The sequence below is a fragment of the Harpia harpyja genome, chromosome 3 (genome assembly GCF_026419915.1).
Source record: "Harpia harpyja isolate bHarHar1 chromosome 3, bHarHar1 primary haplotype, whole genome shotgun sequence".
NCBI lineage: Eukaryota > Metazoa > Chordata > Aves > Accipitriformes > Accipitridae > Harpia > Harpia harpyja.
Genome location: NC_068942.1, coordinates 38,586,753 through 38,609,434, shown reverse-complemented (window position 1 = coordinate 38,609,434; position 22,682 = coordinate 38,586,753). Strand labels below are relative to the sequence as shown.

Below are 22,682 nucleotides of genomic sequence, written 5' to 3'. Positions count from 1 at the left end.
GGTGATCCTTCCACTTTACTCAGCACCGGTGAGGCTGCATCTAGAGTATTATGTACAGTTCTGGGCTCTCCAGTACAAGAAAGATAAGGCCTTACTGGAGCGAGTCCAGCTCAGGGCCACAAAGACAATTAAGGGACTGGAGCATCTTTCATGAGAGGAGAGGCTGAGAGAGCTGGGGCTCTTCAGCCTGGAGAAGAGAAGGCTTGGGGGGATCTTATCAATGGGTATAAATACCTGATGAGAGGGAATGAAGGCAAGGGAGCCAGACTCTTCTCAGTAGTACCCACTGGCAGGACCAGAGGCAGTCAACGCAAAAATTCAAGCACAGGAAATCTGTGGATTTTCCATCTGTGGAGATTTTAAAAACCTGACTGGACGTGGTCCTCAGCAACGTACTCTAGCTGACCCTGCTTGAGCAGGGGGGCTTGTCTATAGATGATCTTGACAGATCCCTTCCAACCTAAACAGTTTTGTGATTTTTCTGAAGGGCTTTTTGAATCTTTTTTTTTTTCTGCAGAGTAGGATTTGATTAAAAGATAATGTTACTGAAGGAGAAAGGGCAAATGTGCCCTTCACTTGTGCTGCTTTGTATTTTGTGCCTTAAGAAGAAACATTTTACAACTTTTCTCTCCACCGTGTCTTTGTCTTTTGAAGGTAACTTCTTTATTTTTCTCCACAGGTTAGTAACAGTTCTGGAGAGACATTAGGAGCAGACAGTGACTTGAGTAGCAATGCTGGTGATGGCCCGAGTGTGGAAAATGGTGGCAATTTGACAGGATCCAGAGGCACTGTGTCAGACAGTGAAATTGAGACAAACTCTGCTACTAGCTCTATCTTTGTAAGGGCATTGCAGACTTCACTTTTTTATTTTTCTTTTCTTTTTTTTTTTTAATTAAATCTTGTATAGTAATCATTTCAATGTGTGTGCATGTGTGGAAGAGGATCTCTGATTCTGTTCTAAGGGTTAATCAGCAATGACTTACAATATTAAAATATTAAAGATGTAATTTTATATGGATCCATGTACCTTTCTTCATTTCCTGTGCAATACATGGTTCTGTGAGAATAGTAGATTCACATCTCCCAGCATGTTATAGGCTCTAGCAATATTTAATTCCCCCCCATTCAATATTTCTCTCAACCAAATGGACATGTAATTGCCCTTCAGAGGCAAAACAACATCAACGGGCATTGTTCAACTTTACCTAAGAGGAACAGATTTCCTGTTTCTTAGAAGCAGCTGTTTGATACAGGAAAGTGATGACCAATTGTAGGTGTATCAGCTATTCTGTTTCTTTAAAACATTACTTTAATCCTATTTGAAGTGTAATTGTAACTTTTAAATATATTTTCCTAGTTGGAAGATCTATATGCAGTAAAATTCAAATGATCTGAGAGCACTTCTTGTTCCTTTTTTTTTTTTTTTTTTTTAAAGTCCTTGATTATTGGGTATAACCTTTAACATACATCTTACAAAGAAAATAATTATGTGCTTGATTTGGCTAAGTCAAGCTGTCAGCCAGATATGAAAACAACCTGCAATGCCTTAAGATTTGGTCTCACTGTGTTCATTATTTAATAATCCTCATAAGACTGTAAAAGCCTTTACAGGGCTTTTACTTCTAATTTTAAGCAACAAACAAAATCATTGTGCTTCATTGCAGATTTCTTCTAAAAGCATGAAAGTGATGTAACCATGTCCACTTATTTAGCTGCAAGAGGGTGTCTTCTCAGTTACTAAAGAGCTAGACTTTTTTTTTTTTTAAACACTTAGTTTTTCTACTTGATTAATGAAATTCCATTTAATTTTAAGAACCCTTGCAACAGACTTAGAACAAAGATAATGGGTATATATGATGTATGATGAATGTCAAGTATTGCACCATAATTTAGCTGGTGGGAGAGAAATAGATGGGCCAGCTTTATTATCATAGTTCCTGCTGGCTGATAGTCTGAGCACACAGTTCTTCAGACAAGATGATATGTAATCATTTGCTTAATGTCATACCTTTATGAATGGTAAATGAAACCTGTAAAGTCTGAATGTGAAATACAGCTTGGGTAATCTTATTCTGCTTGTGAATATCCATTTTCTGTGTAGTCCTGAGCAAGCTGCGTATTTCTTCCTTTATTCCTCACAATCTGCACAATGACAGTGATACTCAGCTATTTCCTAGACAGTGGGAAAGATTTACTATTAAAATTTGGGCAAACTTACTGCATAAGCTTGAAATATGGGGGATGACAGAAGAGGTTTAACTGTTCTTTCCTTTAGTCTGGGATTTGCATGTTTTTTTGTCTCAGTTTTCCTTCAGGGAAGCATTTTGCTTCCTCTGCGTTTTAATTTCTCTGTCTGTCTCTCTTTGTTTTTCCTTTGTCAGACTCTGGACTTTTAAGTGTATTACCTTGCTCTTTGAACAGAGTAATTTATTTGTTTTGTGAACATTTGTGGGAGAAGCGTCTATGAAGTATAGATTACAAACTGCATCTGTTAAGCACAACAGTGGACTGCAAGAAGCAGCCCTGCAGGGTGCAGAGTTAAATTGTCTGACAGCTTCTTGTATTATTTTCAGGCGAAGTCTCACAACCTGAAGCAGAGTGTGAAGGATAGCAAAGGTGGTACTCCAGGGAGAGGTCCAGAGGATGGGAACCAACGTGTCTATCTCTACGAAGGACTTCTGGGTAAACTATTTTTTTTTTGTGGGGAGGGGATCTTTTAGACTGAAGTTCAGGTGGAGTCATGTCTGGAGCAGACCAGAATTTTTACATTCCCAGAGACTGTTTTTAACCACTTACTGTTGTCCATACTGGTAGAATAGGAGGCTGCATCAGGCCATTCAGAGTAAAGCTAAAGATTTGCCAGGGGGGGTTGAATAAGGGGAGATTGAATAAAAGGAGATGGGTGTGAGTGGTGTAGTTTGCATAAAATGTAGTTTGTCCAAGTCTCTTGCTGCTCTTGAACGTGAATTCTTTAAGCTGTTGGAAAAAGGGGAAAAGGAACTTAGCTATGCATGAAAGGCTAAAATGTATTACTGATTTTGAAAAAAGATCCTTCAGTTATTGAACAGAGGGCTACTAAACTCGGAATACTAATGGCCTTCAAGTGTATCCTTGAATTAGGAGTATATTGGCTTTTTTGAAATATATTTCATCTGGACTTGCTGTTAATCAAGAGCTCTCTTTTCCTGTGTTTTTCATCCTTTCCATTTATCATTGCTACCTGCTTGGAATGGTGCAGGTAGGGATAAAGGATCTGTCTGGGACCAGTTAGAGGATGCTGCAATGGAAACCTTCTCTATGAGTAATAATCTTTCCACTTCTCTGTGTGTTTGCCATGATCTGTGTTTGTGTAAGATATTTCTGTCTTTCGGGCAGTGTTAAAAGTATATGGAAGATATACTCCTTAAAGAATAGAGATGAGAGGTATTTTGTGTAAGGGTTTGAAAAGATTAAAAAGATTATGCCGTGAATTAGAATGAGAGATGTGTCTCTTCTTCTCTTTTACACTTTTCTTCAGTTGTGATATTGCTTGTGGTTTAAAAGTAACTTTTTTTTTTTTAATATGGATTAATTGTGTGTTGGCTTATGGTATTTTCAAGGAGTGGGAAGGAACAGGAACTAAAGTATTTGACTGGAGTAAATGGAATAAATGCTTAATTTTTATATACATTGCTTAGGCAAAGAGCGTTCAACCTTGTGGGACCAGATGCAGTTCTGGGAAGATGCTTTTTTGGATGCTGTGATGTTAGAGAGAGAAGGAATGGGTATGGACCAGGGACCTCAGGAGATGATTGACAGGTAAAGTTCTTTAGCAGACCTCTTTCCTCCTCATTGTTTCACCTTGGGCTGAAATAGTTAAAAAAAAAGTTCTTTTAATTCTGCTGAACATGCTATTGTCACTTCGTAAACCTTGTTACTATACTTGACTGGTCGAAAGTGAGCCTTTTGTCTCTGTGCTGGCCAGTATCTCCTGATACTGAAATACTATCTTCAGTTGTGACATATATCTTTTAACTCTTGTGGAGAGGTGATATTTCTAGAGAAATGGATAATATAAGCATAATCACAGTATGAATAGGTGGAATAGACTAGATTAGTAGTAAAGCAAGAGGTTTCTGTGGCAAGATGACTATATTCTGGAATAAAGGAAGATATCAGTTTGTTGACATAAAGTGAAAGAATTAAATGTCTTCAGAAACTGCATCTTGAGCCTTCTCAAAACGCAAAGTAACTTATAGGTGTTTCTACTTTACAGTTTGTAGTTAAAAGAAACAAACAAAAAAACCACAAGGGAACTAGAATTCTCTAGAAATATCTGTGTGGTTGCTTAAAGCTAGACTACTTCCAAGATGTCACTCTTTACTACCTGCTTGTTTTTTGGTTCCCCCCTCGCCCCCCGCCTCAGCTCTGTTAATATCTGATCATTCTCTGCTCTGTCTACCACTGTACCACCTACACCCATGCTATCATGTAACATGGGATCTGGTAGCCAAAATAAGAACTAGTTTATGGGGTGCTAGTTTGAAAACTGTTTCTTTTTCCACAAACTACTTACCTTATTGGAAAAAGAGAGTGCCTGTGCGTTTCCTTCATCAGTTTACTTCTGCCTTTCAGCTGCATTTAAGCTCTAAAGGCAGGTAGCTCTTGTACAGAGTTACATGTTCTTCTGGCAGTTGTAATTGTCATGGAGCTGTGACTGCAGAAAAGAGGAAATGGGTAAGCCCAGCAGACCACTGAGAACTTTCCCACTGAGCAGATGTTATTTACTTCAACTAGTTGATAATTAATGGAAATTTTTAATTAGTGATCATAGTGTTTTCCTGGAAAATGCCCATTTGGCATAGTGGTTTTGGAGGTTTTATTTGCCCTACACTTTACAAATAGAGCTCTGTCCTCTGCCAGTGCTTTAATGAATTGGATGAACAATGCCTGTGAGTCTGCTTCAGATCTAGCTCTTCTTGCAGGTACCTTTCCCTGGGAGAACATGATCGAAAGCGTTTGGAGGATGATGAGGACCGCTTGTTGGCTACACTGCTGCATAATATGATTGCTTATATGCTTATGATAAAGGTGACTCTTTTTCTTTTTAATAGATCACTGCTCAGATTTCAGCAGTATATTTTGTTGGTGTTGTCTTGAAACCATACATGTCTGTTCATAGAGCCCAGAACAGTGAAGTATAAAAGAATGTTCTAAAACATTCCCTAATCTTAACGAAAAAATTACATCAGTACCTGGAGATTCTTTGAGATATATTGTCTGAATTTACACAGTTCTATGCCATGGGTATGCATATACACTGCCATTTAAAATAGAAATTTACTATTTCTACTAATAACTTTAGAGGACATTGTTATTTTTAAGTGTGGGTGATAAATTAAGTAGAGAGCGTCTTCTAATCTGATTTTCTCACAGCTGCAAATTCCAAATGTGAGCAGATTGTGAATATGCGTACCAATAACTTAACGTGAAATTTGCCGTTACTAGTAAGCAACCCTTTTTTCCTCAGCGTCGTCTGTATGCACCTTAATGCTGCAGGTGGCTACTAGCAATATCTTTCTTTTAGTCTGAATAATTTCTTAGATGGTCCAAATCCTCCCTCAAAGTCACTGGAAAATCAATATTCTAAAATTTTTGTCATATTTAGAACCAGCTTATGTGCGTGGTTTTACCTGTAACAGATTTGATGCACTGTGCTGTCCAGTGCAACAGCTTGACAGTAAGAATAGCTGTACGCAGATGATAGTTTGATAAATTTCACTGTTTAAATGAGGAGGTGAGACATCATTCCATAGATAAAGAATGTGTGAAACCCAACCAGTAGAAGAAGTTATTGTATGGAATTTTTTGGGGGGTGGGGGGTGGGGGAGGCAGTGAGGAGAGAGAAAGAAGGCATTGATTTTTTCCTGACATAAATGGAATGTGAAGGTAAGTTTTAAGACGGGATTTGAGTATATTTGGAATGAGTTTATTTCAGAAGATGACTGTGGGATTTGGCCATTAGGACTTGCATTGCTGCAATACTTAAAACTTTAATGAGAGATGTCGACAGAGTTAGTCCCAGAGAGGAATAGTGTCTTGGTGTGGTGAAAATAATCAGATCCCCAAGAAAAGTTTCCTGGGGGAAAGGGATAAGGAGGCAAACAGAATATTATGCCTTTGAAAATGATATCACTCTGGGCCTATTACTTATAGATGAAAAGGCAATATAGGGGATCTAAGAGTTGTGATAAAAATACTGTTTCTTTCAGTGCATCTTCAGAGATGCTCAACAGTGAGGATGGGATGAAGGACTGGGCAAAAGAAGGGTTGTGGGGTGTTGGGGTTTTTTTCATTATTGTGGTTACTTTTTTTTCCCCCCCTGATAATCAGTTTTGGGATAAAAGGTGGTGGATCTAGAATTTGGTATATATTATTTGTTTATAGGATTTTTTTCAAGCAATTAGAGTGAAGGCTTTAAGAGACTAAAGACTGTATGGAGGTATTTCATCTTAGGGCAGCTTCTAGTAGAAACTGCAAAGTTGGAAGGCCTTCTGTTGCTAGAGAGGTGAATTCTTCTGAGCTATCAAGGGACGCGTAATCCTCCAAACCCAACACCTTGGTATTTTAATTTATGTTCTTGTTTTGGGATAGCAGGGTCCAGTAGTTTTTACCTAAAAAATTCTTGAAAATCACAATGCTTTCTTTTAAGTGCAAAGAATTCTTGCCAAAGGAAGGACGCAGGTTGAGTTTGTTTTGTATGCTCAGTAGCATTAAGGTCATAATCACAATACAATTAAAAAGAATGTCCAATCTAGCTTGAAGTCAGCGCTCAAGCATGAGTGTACTGTCTTGAAGCCTTAATTGTCAAAGGCTGGCATTCATAATAGCCTTTTGAAATGACACCTGAGGCAGAAATGTTTTGCTTCTGAGCTTCCCTGCAGCTCGTCTTCAGGAGGAACCTGCTGCTGCTTGAGGACTATCTGGAAATGTTAGAGCCGTGGCCTAGTGACCAGGAAACAGATCATGAAAGAGTGAGAATTCTGAAAGACATCATACCTTTGTGTTAATATTTCTTGTGCTGAGGGCTCCACAGTTGACTAAATCAACTTTTTGCAGAGGAAGAGGTGGAGAAGCTAGCCTGGCAGATGAGACTCATCACATAAGTGGCAACATGAAGAACTGAGGCTTTTGATGTCAGTGGTCGGAAGTGGGTGGTAGTGGAATTGCTGCTCTTGTGCAAGAGTGGGCAGGAAATCTGTTGTGCACGCTATCACTTGCCCAGTAGCTGGGAAGAGTGGTGTGTGTGCAGCTTCTGCTTGTACTGCTGGGCTGAAGAGGCCCTAGCACAACTGAGCTGGAGATCAGTTGTTTTGCTGTCTTAGCAATGAAAACCAAGATACGTTGATTTTGGGAGATGGGAGATAGAAGTTGCCACCTGTGAATAGAGGAGAGTATGTAACTGCCTTTGTATCTGCCTTCTAGGTGAACAAGAATGATATTAGGAAAAAGGTGCGTCGTCTAATGGGAAAATCACATATTGGATTGGTACACAGCCAGCAAATAAATGATATTCTAGACAAACTTGCCAATCTGGTAAGTAAAACGGTGATGAGTGATGTATCTGTGGGAGCTACAGTGGAGGAAAAAAATTATCTGAAAATTCTTCTACAAATGCTCTGCAACAGTAATTTAAAAATATTAAAAATAATGAAACTGAATTATTAAATACTGCCTTCACATGTATAGAATAAAGACAGTGATTGTATGACTGTTTATAATATTATGTTATGCAGTTATCAGTTAGAACTGCAATAAAAATATGTATAAACGTGACACTTCAGTACCACAGTTCTATGCAACCCTAATGTTTTCTTAATATCACTTTTGTGGGTGGGAACCTTCATTCTTACTATGACTGTAACAAGTGTTTAGTTTTCCATCAGTTTCCAGGTCATTATAAGACTTGTAGCAATCAGTTTCTATACAAAACTGTTTCCACTATCAGCTGCCATGCAGAATAAACCTTATGTCCTGTAATGCTCGTTAAGAATATAGGCTAACACTGAAGTTAATAAAACTAGCCAGCTTTTAGCACAACCATCACCAGGGTGGATGCAAGTTCAGGCCCTTTTGAAAACTAATTTTTCAAAGCATTTTTACATTTGGAACTTAGTTTTATGCACAGAAAGGACAGAAGAGTATCTTACAATTGATTGGGAAAAAGCAGACCAGTTTACTCCAATGTTACTGGAACCCAGACACCTCACTATCCCATACTGAGTACGGTACCAGCGTGAATGTTGTTGTATGCTGTCATAACTCTTACAGTCACACTTGTTGAAACTAAACTTACTAGAGTATCTTGCTTACAGCTTTGTCCAAAATTGCCTCCAATCAGCTGTGTTAAAAATACTTTTTTCTTTCATTTATTGCAAATGCTTCTAGTGTCGCCTGATGGACTGTTTTGCAAAAGATCAGGAGAGATTGGTTTCAAAGTTCATTAATAATTGCGTATTTTTTTTCTCTAGAATGGACGGGAACTCCCTGTGAGACCCAGTGGCAGCCGTCACATCAAGAAGCAGACTTTTGTAGTACATGCGGGGACAGACACAACAGGAGACATATTTTTCATGGAGGTAGAGAAAAGAATAATATTAACGCAAGTAGTAGCATTCAATAGATAATATTAGAAATCTTATTTAATATTTTGTGCGCCCAGGTATGTGATGATTGCATTGTGCTGAGAAGCAACATTGGAACTGTGTATGAACGTTGGTGGTATGAGAAGCTCATCAACATGACTTACTGTCCCAAAACGAAAGTGCTGTGCCTCTGGCGGAGGAATGGTCAGGAGACACAACTGAACAAGTTCTACACAAAGAAGGTACACATCGTGTTTAATACACAGAATACTAAGGGAAAACTGCATAGAACAAACAAATCCTTCATGCGTCATATTCCACGCTTAATCAAAAAATAGCATTCTCTCTCCAGCACCAGTTACTGAACTGTAATGGCTGTTTAACAGCACTGGCATCTGAAGCTGGCGTTATGCGTTGTCATTTACCTGAAGACAGTTGGTTAGAAGAAGGAAAGCATCAGTATTAATAAATATTGTGTGAGCTTGCAGGTTTATAAAGGTAGTAAAACTATTGTGGTAGATTCGTGGGGAAAAAGCTAAATACAACTATGTCTTAGTAATTGAGTTAATTGTGTCATTTTTAATGACAAACCCAAACTGACAAAATAGATTAAAAATTTTCTCCATGGGCCCGTGTTTGATTTTTATTTCATATATGCCTACATTCTCCACTAATATGAAAGCCCTTTTTTTCTCCTTATGATTAATTGCAAATATAAAGAAATAGCTTAAACCTACTAGGAAAACTCCAGTAACTCCTACACAATGACCAGCAAACAAAAGGTAAAGATTTGTAAATGTAAGTAATATATCGAAAGGTTATTATCTTTGAGATATATAAAAGGATTAGACTTCTGCTTCAAAAAATTAATTTTACATGGACTAGGTCATCATAATGCAGGTGTGAATATAAAGGGAAGGAGGACAAAAGCAGTGTGCTACAGAAGTTACTTGGAAAATTAATCGCATGTATCTTGGGCTTCAGATAGAAAATTTTCTTAAATTGTACTCTGAGATTATGGCTTAACTATTATTTGATACTAAAGAGGGGAGTTGGAGGACGATGAAGAGAAGAATATGGCATAAGGAAATTGATATGAATAACAAAAAGATAGATTATACAAGCATGACCAGTAATACTGATTGCTGGAAGCAGAAAGAAAGGGGGAGGATTGTGACATTGTTTTGAGACTTTTTCTACACTAGGAAACTGAGTAAACTTGGTTAGATTGCTCATGAGCATGTGCCAAGCCATGAACTTTTCACTAGCTTGTGCTATGAAATGATATGAAATAGTTTCTCTGTCAACTTGAAAAATAAATATAAATACCATCCAGTAATTATCTGTGGTTGAACTTTTATAGGCTTTTTGTCATTATGCACCACATGAGGCTTGTTCTTTTTGTAGAATCATAGAATCTTGCTGTTCTTTTCCCTTAGTAATTTGGAAAAATAACATCGTATTACTCTTCTTTTATATATTAGTGTCGGGAATTATACTACTGTGTAAAAGACAGTATGGAGCGAGCAGCAGCAAGGCAGCAAAGCATTAAACCAGGTACAGGATTTTGCTTGTTGGGAACATTTGTTGTTTAATCTGCAATCGACAAAACCTTTTTATTAATTAACTTCTTTGAACATAATCTCCTTTTACTTGGAAATCTTAGGGTAGCTTTGTACATCTGTGCGTATGTAGCAGACATTATCATTAGCTTGCCCCCATGTACCTCACTCTAAATAGAAACAAAACCAAAACACTTGCATAAAGAAGAGTTACATGTAAGGAGGACTAGCTGCCAGTAAAATGATAACTAGAAAAGACTATGAAACTTCAGCTTCACTTTCTCTTCATGTTTGGCTAGCTACTCCTTATATTCCTGATTGAGACGTAGAACAATGTTGTCCACTTTGTGTTGAGAATGGAGGCTAATAAATATGCTTGTTTGCATTAGTGAATCCACAGTGATGAATCTGCAGCTGCAGACTTTCAATGCACAAACCTTTCCTGTATTGGAAAGTCTCGTACTGGTGCAAGTCCAAAGGTGCAGTTAAGCCAATGTCCTTACATCAGTATAACTTCTCCACTGTAGACATTATTCTTAGTTTTGCATCATCATCTGGGAAAGGATAGTATAATTATATTGGTGAAATGTTTCTTGGCAAACACCCCTTTCCTTTTCCTGTTGAGTAAAAAAACCCTAGAAAAGTAGATTTGCAGTTTTGGGAGATTGAGTTCTTGGGAAGGCAATTTTCCATTTTTCTTAGTCCCAGAGAGCAGCAGGTGCTGTATGTACCTGGGTAACAAACATGAAGGTGACTTATTTTATACCTTCATAAGATGGTTGTTTCTCCCTTGCTGGAGTCTGTTTGCAGGTTCAGGGTAACATCGCTGTGGTTTTGTGTTTTCAAGTTTGATTTTTGTTGCAACTATTTCTTTTTTTTTCAAGTGGATGCTAGGACTCTGGGAGCCATGCTTTGAGGTGCAAGCCTATATTTTAGGTGTGTCTTAATGCCAAATCTAAGGGATCTACATTTTATACTCATAACTGTCATCAGCATGACTGAGAAAATTACTTGTGTTTAAATCTAGCATCCTAAGTGTTCAACCCTCAGCTAGCTGTTGGAGCTTGGAAGAACCACCATTTTCTTCCTCCTACCATTAGTCCAGTTTAATTTGAGGAGGGGGAGGAAGGACTGGACTTCCACTAGGGTAGAGGAGACAAAAGGGTCTTTGAAAGCTATTTTAAGAATTAGGCAACAATGCAGTATTAAAAATATGTTTGAAAGCCATTCTCCAGAGTTCAGTGGTTCTGCACAAATGATAATTATTTAAAAATCATTATAAGAAAGCATTTTCTAGCTGAACTGAATGATGCAAAAGAAACTAGATGAAAATGCCCAGACCGTCATCTATTAATGTGCTTTATTAAATTGTCATTGTTGTAACCATGTTGACCTTTTCATTGCTGAAAGCATAAAACAATGCCATACAAAGTCATCAAGCTCACAAATGCAAGCCTAGTTTGTGCTTGCTTATGTGTTTGTACTTAAGACTATGCTGTCTGTAGTATTATGTGATTGCAGTGTCTTACCATGCAGAAATGAAATGTGGCATTTAAAACAAACAAAACCCCAATATGAACTACAATAAATGCAGACTGAGCCAACACCGATATCTCTTCATGTAACCAGGATGAAATTTATTATGATACTTAAAAATCTAGTGGTTCTCAGAAGGCTGTTATTAGTGAGTGGACTCTACTGAAATGCTCCCTACTATTGTTAGTAGTGTCCTCTTGCTAGGCACATCAAATTGAAATTATGTTTTTATTGTTTTATATTTCCCTTCCACATACCATGACTTGGCTGACTGCCTTCTGTTCATTCTCTCTCTGGATATTTTTGTTTGGTTTTTTTTTTTTTTTTTAATTAACATATCACAGGGCCTGAGTTGGGTGGCGAGTTCCCTGTGCAGGACATGAAAACCGGTGAAGGAGGTCTTCTTCAGGTCACACTGGAAGGAATTAACCTGAAGTTTATGCACAGTCAGGTATGAGGGAAATCTATGAGAAGACTGTGAGCATGAAGCTTTTTGCAGCACGCCTGTATATGTGTTTCCTCTTCCCAGAGTATCAACAAGGACAAGGGATAGCATGATGGGGGTAAAAAAGCTTATGTATATTTACATGCAAACACACATACATATAAAAATATATATCTGTATGTAAAAATAAACTGAAATTAAATATCCTCAGGAAAAGTATAATCAATTGAAGAAAAACATTGATACAGGTTTCAACTTCTTGTTTCTGGTGTTCTGAATTGTCTAAGCACAAAATAAATGGTAGCCAATATATTAAGGGACAGAAAAAGCAATCAATAGTAATCTAAACTGCCATAATGCATCAGACTGTGAACATATCCTGATGGCATAAGCAGTCAACCTTAAAGATACAGTGTTTGAATATTGCAGGTACAGAGGGCAATGTTCTGCATCATATTTAATCTGTCTTGTTTTAAAATTTAAGAAATTATCTGTAGAATTTAGTGTGAAAATAAAATGGGAAATTGGCTCTTGCAGTAATTCACAAAAATGAGAAAAAATTACTGGTTCTTTTTTCCTTCCAAATAGCCGATCTTGTGGGCTTAGAGGAAACACAACTAGAATTGTCATTTCTTCCCTTCTCTGGATGTTTTTTCTGTTGCTTCCTTTAATCCTTGTTTTTTATTTTGCTTTGTGTTTTTTTGTTTTGCATATAATATTAAATGCATGCTATGCTAGACAGTAGAATCAATTTTTAGGGGAGAGAGAGAGTTTGTGTGTGTGAGAGAGAGGGGGGGAGAGAGAGAGAGAAAAGCTTCTGTCAGTCCTCTGTGGAGTGTTTTTTCCTTTCCTCCTGACTAGACTTTTTCTCCCCACACAAGCTTTGTTCTTCTTTGAGGATACATCAGTGTAGATCCCACTGGAAGTGCACGTGCATCTCAAACACACATGCTCAGAATCTTTAATACTTCTCCCAAGGTCACAGCAGCACCATGTGTGCCATATATCATATATGCCAGTATAAGGAGTGGAGAGTGGTGAACCTCCTTCAGTTTTCTTCCTGTCTATTACCAGGGTAGAACCTGGACTACAGCTGACCTGCTGTAGTATTTCAAACCTACCCTGTGATGAAACAGCCTACCTAACTTAGTTACAGATTTTAACTTTTTATTGGATATGCCAAAATACAAAGAACTGCAAGAGGAACTCATTGGTAGTACAGAATGAATTTTCATAGTTATTGGAAATGGCAGGTCTAAAGCCTTTGAAAATTAAACCCTGGTGTCGAAGCAACAGTTTGATATCATTATAGATGGACATAATAGAAATTACTTTGTCCTAAGGTAAGAACACACCATAGGGAATGTTCTATTTGCTTCTCCTTTTTCTTCTTCTGCCAGAAGTCAAAAACGATGTTGAGCTCAAACTGCTCATCACTTGAACAGTCTATGGAGATGACTCTGTTTCGTAAACAAACAGCCAGGCATATATGCATTTGCAGTGAGAAGAGATATATAAGAAGGTAGCCTCATCATCATCATGGTTTCTTAAGTGTAACAGGCATCTTCACAAGATGAAGACACTCAGTGTTAAGCACATAGTGAGCAGACATGCATCTGTCCAAAAGAAAAACTCCAAATCCTAGAACATACCCTTGTTCTTAAATTTAAAGCCTTTTTTTTTTCCTGAAAGACTGGAATGACATTCTGAAAGAAACCTTAGGGAAACCTAGTACTGATTGTTATTATACGATTGTCAGGACCATTACCAGTTGAATTTCGTACCACAGATACTGAGTCCTGTGCTACCACCAGCACTCCTAGAGTACTAGCTTTATCATATCCTTTCTCACAGAGAATGGTGTTCTAATTTGTTGTCTCTGATGAAAATTACTACATCTTTTCTGGAACACATTCTATGCAGGTCAGACCCAGGAAGTATGCTGGCTGTCTCCCCCAGCCGAAAGATTATTCCTCCTCTTCACCACCCTTCCAATGAGGCTGTAGCCAGATGAGTTTCCATTACTTAAGATGGATATTGAAACAAGTACAGTTCTGGAAAATACACTTCATTTATTCAGTATGTTTAATTCCTGGCTTTTTAGATTTACATTGCCAGCTGGCAAGGGCATTCAGTACCATTTAGTGGAGCTAAGACATATCCTTGTTTTCCTTCTCAAAACAAAGTGTCTAGACAGATATCAGAAGTCTGCCATTTGAGGGTCTGTATGGAATGGACTACTGTAGCAGTTATGTAAAATACTCCTACAAGTTGCACCATGCAAAAAAAAAAAAAATCCCCTCCAATTTCATAATCTGTGGAGCTAAAGGATGTTTGCGTTCTTATTCTAACACTTATCAACCAGTCTGCTTTCTTAATAAAAGGTCTGCTATTCTAGATGAATTGTTCTTTCCAATTTTCATTTAAATTATATGAATTGCTCCCTAAGGCAGCTGATTTCAGAATACGTATATGAGCATGATCAAAATCAGGATTGTACAGCCATTTTTCTGTGTTTGAAAATGCCTTTTTCCATTTCTGTTGAGTTTGGATGGGGATACTGACCAAGAAATGCCCACAGGACCTCGTCAGGCACAGCTTTCTCTTCATCTTCCTCTCCTTACTCCATATAGAGGCCCTGTTTTTGGCCCTTTCCAAGTACTCTTTTCAGCAAAGCAGCTTACTAAAAGAAGGAATTTCTATTGCTCTGTTTGGTTGGACATCAAAGAAATAATTCATTTAGAACATAGGAAGAGGGCTTTCCACTTTAAAAAAAAAAAAAAAGATAAATGGAGTCTATTCTGTCCTACCTGAGAAGACTGAATATACTGCTTCAGTGTTAGAATGGTGCTAGCTTTCATAAAACTGTTTTTGAAGGCTCTTGATTTGCAGCGTGTATACTTTCTTAGTGCCCTCTGAATTCCTCAGGAAATGTCTTAGATGCATGGTGGGCCAACCCATTATTGACATGTAGTAGTTGTCTTTAGTGTTCACAAATTCTCTCACCATGCCAGCAGCGCACATAAGTTTAAGAAGAAGAAATCTTCAAGTCTATCTGTGCCTAGCAGGTCAGAGGAGGTCCTTTGGAATAGGGAGGAATCAAGTGTACCTGTGGCATTGGCAGATCATTCTGAGTTTACATCTACAAATTACATTATAATATTGGGACTCAGTAACTCTGTCCCCGTTATGAATTCATCTGTGTCAAAAATAGATGGAAGTTTAATAAAATGCAGCAGGCACATGCCCATCTACAGTAGGATCCACACTGAATGCTCTGTCTTGAAGAACCACAGTTTCCCTAGGGTAAGTAACTGTTATTTCCTTTACACTTGTTTTCTGATTGAGTGAGAGGAGAGCATCTGTGTCCCTTATACAATATAGCAAGAAATTGCCCATCAACTCCTATGTCTTCTGAAAATGGATAACTTACTGTAATTGTGACAAACTTGGTAAATTCTCATCTTGCTCGTAACTCTTGTGGAAATGCAGCTCTCCTTAACATTATACTCAGATCATAGCACGTGGGGCAGTCAAATCTTTTAGGCAGCTTTACTGTTACCAGATAACCAATGTTTTGCCTGAGCCTTGCTGTTGAGTTTCTGAATTTTGTACTTTAGACTACTGGCAAAAACTTTTCACAGAAAATATTACAGAAAAAGGCAACCAACTGCAATAAAGAAAGTGTTCTCTTATTGACTTGTTTACTCTGTAACTATTCCTCAAAAAATAAAACATTTTTGACCAACTAAACTGATAAAGAACGTGGGTGAAAACAGGCAAACAAAAAAGATGGGATTAAGTCTCCTTTCCCTTGAGTGCTTGAATGTAAGCAGAAAGCAAGCTTCAGATTTTCTGATTAAGTAAGTGGAAGTTTAGTTTTTTATATTAAGCAAAAAATATCTGTGTCTGTTAGTTCTCTGCTAATAAAAATAATAATAAAACACCTTTGACTTGAAAATCAACCTGGTTTCTCTCAGATGTATGGTGCATTTACTGATCTCTATTGATACAGATAAGCCTGTTTCTTAAAAAACCCCACAATTTCTGATGTTGACTTCCTTTGCTTTTCTTGGGTAGCATATCATCTATGATTACATGGGTGTTGCTATTATTGGATTCAAGAGGGTTGCAGGTTTTCGTTTCCCTTCTTTCCAAGACAATGAAGTTTCTCTAGTAACATTTTTTAAAAGGATCCTGAGATTGGTGTCCTAAGTGTATAGGCACTGATCCAGACTACTGTAATATAGTCTTGCAAGGGTCTCTCTGAGGTATTGGGCATAGACTTACTCTGAATGGTAGGGCAATGTAGCTCTTAAGCGTTTCTCTTGCCTTGAAAAAGCAAGTATATTAGAAACTGGAATATGAAATTGATTCCTTATAGCATTTTCTTACAGCTTCTTATGTCTGTGTACTGACTGACCCTTTAGGAGATGTGCATATAAGAAGGGACTGTTTTGTATCTTGAAATAGATTGGATATTGAACAAACTCATTACGCTCAGAGAACTTGTTTATTCGTGCACTCTTGGCATCTAGGTTCTGGACTGAAAAACCTTGTTGTGTAGTTCAACTGTTTTGTCTTTTGGGGTTCACGTATGTAAAATGTAAGTTTAAAGCAGGTTTGTTTTCTAAGTGACTGCTCAGCTGGTAGTAGCCATATGTGAAGTGAGCAAACAATAGAGAAGGATCCAAACTCTCCCATCCTGCTTAAAGCAGAAAACTGGTACTGACTGTTAAAGGAGACAGTTCCAAGAGTAAGTATGCAGATTATGTATCACAAACTGTAGTAATAAACGGCAAGGCTGTCAGGGAGAAGGAAGATCAGTGGTTCCTCATTGGATTAAATTCAACTACTGAATAGGTTAGGAGGATCAGTGTCAGGGTGGGAAGTATAGTGCCCCTTACCTGCCCTCTGTGCTGGAGGAGGATGCATGGAGGGGCAGAAACTAACTGGGATGGATCAGAGGCTACAAATCGTGCCAAATTTGGGAGCCAGCTTTTTTTTCTCGTCCCCCTCTTCTGTTGTATTTCAGGTGTGTTGGTATTCTTTTTGCAATAACTCATTTGAGTGCCTGAAGGGGTAGCAATGTTGGATATGTCAGAGTTACTAACTCCTTCGTTTCTCTTCCATGCTTTCTCCTCCTGCAAGGAGCGGAAGGTACTTCATCTTCTGCTGTCTTCGCTTCTTAGCACTTTTATTTGTTGATTTCTAGCATTGTGGCAAGTTTGTCTTTTGAATATTTATTTCACCCTTTATTTTTATATTAAACTGTAAATGAACTGGTAGTGTATGCTATATTACTTCAGGTTGTATCTGCTGTGATGATGTTTTTGTTTAATTTTGGTTTTTACTTTAAAAAAACCAAACCTGACTAATTTTATGTTACTTTTCCTCCTGTTTTTGTAGGTTTTCATAGAGCTGAATCACATTAAAAAGTGCAATACTGTGCGAGGAGTCTTTGTCCTGGAGGAATTTGGTAATTACATTATTTTGATATTAGGTCTGTACTCACATGGCAGTAACTCAAATTTCCAGTCCTCAGATTCAGAGTTGCACTGCAGCTTCAAAGATGGGAGAAAAATGTAGACTGCACGTGAGATGTTGCCTAACTGAGAGATGGGTGACTTAACATAAAAATTTACACATCAATTTTTATCATAATAAGATTTGTGGCCTAGGTGTTTTTTGTTAATAGACAGAGATGATGTTCTGAGTCTTCTGAAGCAAACAAAACAACAGTTAAACTTGGATGTGGGTAGGAATTTTCTTTGGTATGTTCCTCCTTCTGAGAAACCACATTTTTAAGCAGGGCTTATAGCTGATCTTTCTCAACACATTATGGTTTCATTACAAAGAATTACTGTTACTTGCAAAGTTTCCTCTTTGCTGTATGTGGAATTTCATTTTTGTTGTATGGAGCAGGAGATGTTTTGTCAGGTTGCACTTTATCCTGTGATTTTTGTTTCAAGAGCATGACTGGTAAAGAGTGGAAAAGTAAAGGTTAAGGAGAATAGAGAATTTGTGCTATTTTGGTCAGTTATTGCTATTACATATAATCTGCCTACAGTCTCGTTTGGGGAAAATTCTGGGTTACTATTCAGTGTTAGTGTCAGTCACACTATACTTAACTAGTGTCTGAAAAAAGAGTGACTTCAGATGCAGCTCTCCAGAAAAGTAATCAACATACTTCTCTTGAAGTAGTGCCCAAACCCGTATTGGTTTATTCTTCCACCCATCTGTGAGACATTTGTCTAGGTCTTAAGTGTATGTATGAAACATTTAAAAAAAAGATAAAATTTACAATGTTTTTTCCATAGTAGATCAGCATCCATACTTTGGCCGTTAATCAAAATCAAAATCAGCAGCTCCCTTTACCAAGACTCTCATTGTTCTTTGGTGCTGTGAATAGAATGTGCTGGCTGAGGGATTCTCTCTTAATATGAGATTGCTGAAATTAATGTCTTTGTCCATAATAATGTGTTGTCTTTTTTTGGTAATTCAAAGTTATAACATATTCAGATGATAAAGCCTTTCTGACTATTACACTTTGCTTGTTGTTTGCCATAAGTTAATCTCCCAGAAGTTTGGGATATGAATTTGTGAACATTTTTTTCCCATTTTCTGAAAATGTTGTTCATGGTTCAGATGATCAGATCAGTGTATTTAAACCCTAAAAAATTTCTAATAGTTTAGATGTTCAGAAGTTGTCTGCACTTTATGGTTGCATATTCCTTTGATACCATGTTTTCACCCTGACAGGCATGATTCATTTTACTACTTCCAGAAATTGCTTAAGGCTGTAAAAGATTATTGACGAGTTTTACAAAGATGAGAGTTCAGAAGCCATAAAATTAGCTTAAAGAATGGCTTCAGCTTCTGAAATTAACTTAAAAGAAATTACTTGGATCAGAAATGAATTTTGGATCATTTTTTTGAGAGGTTTCAAGTCGAAGTATTTCTTTTAATAGTTTGTTTATATTGCACAAGAAGAAAGACAGTGTTTGACTTAGTTATTTCCAGTCAACTTCTATTGATGACTCTGTAATACAGCATTTAGCCCCTAAATAAGGACTGTAATACCTGTAAGAAAAAGAACTTCTTTTTTTACAGAAAATTTTGTAATCAAGGGCCTATTGCAAAAGCAAGAATTGTGATATGGAACTTATGAAAGGGTAATTTTAAGAAGTAATTAAAAATAAACTGGGACTTGGACACTACAAGCAAAAACTGAGAAATTAAACCAATTAAATTAAAAATACCCTCCTCCCAAAATAGAGGTCACAGACAAGAACCAATTTAAATGTACCAAGTGAGATTTACAATTTGCCCATCCAGCTAATAAAGAAAAAGAAGAAAGGAAGAACGATGTTGCAGGGGAGCTAACCCTTCTTCTTGTGCAGAGATGAGACTACCTCAGAGCTGCTTTTTTAATTGTTATAAAGATGAGAAGATACGCCAATCTGTCCTGTTCAAGAGAGATTAACATGTTAATTTGTTAATAGTATACTAACAGCATTCAGCAAAAACTTGCATGGGCTCCTTAAGAATGAACTTATTTAGCTGTGTTAAACATTGTGAACCTTGTAATCAGATTCATTACAGTAGGAGTATACTGAAGTACTATCTCGTCTTAGAAAGGTAGAGAGTGGTAAGCATGCGTACTCCAGTGTGATGGGAAACAGTTAAATGCAAGATTTGTTTATTTGATTTTGCCAAGCGTGGGCGCTCCAAGTTTAGTGATACTGCAACAGGAAATCAAAGGTCTGTTTGTGTTAACGCTGGGTTTAGATGGCAGCATGAAAGTTGGAATTGTGATTTCAAAGCAGGATGCAAGCAGAAGTTCAGGAATTGTTGCCCACAAATGGAAGTGGAGATTTAAGTAAGTGAGGAAGTGTAAGGCTCTTCCCTCTGGAATTTGAGTTACTGCTGCGTACTTGTGCTTTACTTTTCTTGTGGCCCCTTCACCGCCGCTGCTATGAAAACCTTCATTCTCCAGCAGGTAAAGTGATGTCCCCTAAACTCATTCTATGCTAGCGCCATATTTTTATTCACAGGACCAAAGGCTGCAGGATGGTGCTTAATAATTTACTCCCTTCATCCACTTAGTTCAACAGCATCAGGAATAACTTTTAATGTTAGAAGAAAAGTGCTTCTGCTAATCTCTTAATTTGAGGCTCGGGTCTCTCTTTTTTTCTTTTTTCCTTCTTCTTTTTTCTTTGTATTCTGCAGAGGTAGTGCTTTGACTTCTCTGACTGTAAATCCAATCCCACTCTTTTTACTCTTCCTAACTCAGTCCTCTCGGGAGAATTTTCCCCACTGGAAGGACTGTGAGGGAGTACGTTACTTAAAGACAAGGCAACTTACTGTGAAGTGGGGAGACAGTACCTTGCCTAGGTGCTCTCCTGTTCCCTCTCTTCCTCTTCTCAATGATGATACAGGTCTTTACAGCTTCCCTTCTCTCCTTCCCTTGTGGCACAAGGTCCTTACAGCTTTTCCTTCCTGCTTTTTGAAGAGTATACGAACAGTTGTATGTTATCCAGTGGGCAGTGAGACTTACACTGCTGTAAAAGTCCTACCCTATTTGGCTGTGCACCAGCCTCACTCCCACCTTTATCCCCTGGTGACATGGAGTTAATTTGGAACATCTGGTGCCAACGGGTAAGGTAGCTTGGATGTGCACCTCCTTATCTCCCCAACTCTAGTCACTGGTATCACTGGGGCAGTGCAGCCTGGGTGTGCACTTCCCCTGTTTCTCAGTCCTTAATATAACTGCCAACTCTAAGAAAAGAGAGAATTGAAAAACTAAACAAAAATATTATGTTAGTTTTTACAATTGTATTCTGTACTTTTCACTAGATTTTTTTCAAGAATGACAATACCATGACGTATGAGAACTAGTAGGCACTGGTTTATATTTAGAGTACTTTCTCAAACCCAGTCTGCACTGCCTACTTTTGGCCCCTTAGAGTGTGATCCGTCTCCCTCTCCAGCGTTTAGCTGTGTCATACCATAGTTGAAAAGATGACATCTGCATGGATAGGTTTTGTTGTGGACTATTCCTAGTTAATTCATACTGAACTCATCTGCTTCTGTTTCTTTTCTTGTCACTAGTAATATGTGTAATAAAACATTTACCCTTCCTCTATGAACCTGGTATGATTTGGTTTTGCATAATTTCTGTATTGCTGCTTCTAAATTTTTTTTGTTGTGACACAGAAATTCCATGGCAAATTTCAGCTATTCTGGAAAGGGAAGTATTCAAAGTTGGTCTTGATATTCCACTGATCTTAACATTTTAAATTTTCCATCTGTATGTTCTTAGTGTGGTCTTTGTTCTCTCCTGGTGATTTCCCATGGTATCTGTTCACAACAATATTTGTAGACCAAGTGTGGGTCAAAGGCACCAGTTCAGATGCAATACACACTTGCTTTTTTATGCATTCCACAATGAGAACAAAAGGCAAATTTCCAGTAGCTATACTATGCCTGTTTCCTCTCTGTTAGTTTGAGGCAATGCAAGGGAGCAAGATGATATTTTCTGGATAATAGATTTTTTTTCAACAGTGCCCTAATCTTTGTTATATATAAATTCTTCTAGAAATCGACAAGCCTGGTATGTTAAGAACACGTGTAACTGAAATCAGTATTTTATGTTAAGGCAACTTGTTCAAAAGCAATGAATGTTTTCAGTATGTCAAGTAAATACCATCACACGCATCCTAGACAGGAGAAATAATGTCTTGAGAAACTTGAAATAGAGCTGTGAAACAGTCTTCCAGTTTAGAAAATTTTCTTCCTCAGCTCTTTTTTTTTTTTTTTTTTTTTTTTTTCTCCCCCTGGACTTCACTAACTTACTACAGAGTGTCCAACAGTTCTTTTGAGATGTGTATTCAGCAGAGAAGGATTCAAACATCTAAAGGATAAAATCTTTGGGAATCGCATACTGACAAATTCCTATGGATGCTGGTTTATGTTTTATTGTAGTAGACATTAGGCATATTTTGTCATTAAGCATATTTTGTTATTAATTTTGCTGACTGGCAGGAATAAGTAGTATGAGAAAAGCCAGAGTCTCTAAGAACCATCAAATACCTACTATCGTTTTCCAAACAGAGGCAGCGAAATATTTTTGCCAACCTGAATAATTTATTATGACATTACCAGTATCTTCAAGGACATACGTAATGTAAATGAAGAAAAGGAAAGAGTATCTAGAAGTGAGGGATAGTGAGGTGCCCTGTACCTGCACCTGCTGTCTGTGTGCATCCCTTCCCTTTCCTATGGGAACATTGTGCTATTTCTTTCCCCTTTTCCTCTCGTTTTTTGAACTTTTTGTTTTGTCTCTTGCCCGTCCGGTTTTAGTTCCTGAAACTAAAGAAGTGGTGAGCCACAAGTACAAGACACCAATGGTGAGTCAACTGTGATGCCTTCTGGTAGTTCTTTAAAGGATGTAACTTTTCATTTTCATGTGGTGAAAAGAATTACATTGAGATTGCAGGATTTGCAATATAA

The 22,682-nt window shown here is 37.7% G+C and overlaps 1 protein-coding gene across 1 annotated transcript in view; it reads left to right on the top strand.

The window, feature by feature from the left end:
* The window catches only part of MADD (MAP kinase activating death domain), a 76,573-nt gene that overhangs the window by 50,802 nt on the left and 3,089 nt on the right, over positions 1-22,682 (top strand). The window contains exons 24-35 of the mRNA XM_052781998.1: positions 680-838; positions 2,574-2,682; positions 3,239-3,301; positions 3,678-3,798; positions 4,965-5,070; positions 7,465-7,575; positions 8,511-8,618; positions 8,702-8,866; positions 10,109-10,181; positions 12,067-12,173; positions 17,577-17,646; positions 22,533-22,579. Coding sequence (XP_052637958.1) covers positions 680-838; positions 2,574-2,682; positions 3,239-3,301; positions 3,678-3,798; positions 4,965-5,070; positions 7,465-7,575; positions 8,511-8,618; positions 8,702-8,866; positions 10,109-10,181; positions 12,067-12,173; positions 17,577-17,646; positions 22,533-22,579 — 1,239 coding nt within the window. The remainder of the gene's footprint in view (positions 1-679; positions 839-2,573; positions 2,683-3,238; positions 3,302-3,677; positions 3,799-4,964; positions 5,071-7,464; positions 7,576-8,510; positions 8,619-8,701; positions 8,867-10,108; positions 10,182-12,066; positions 12,174-17,576; positions 17,647-22,532; positions 22,580-22,682) is intronic.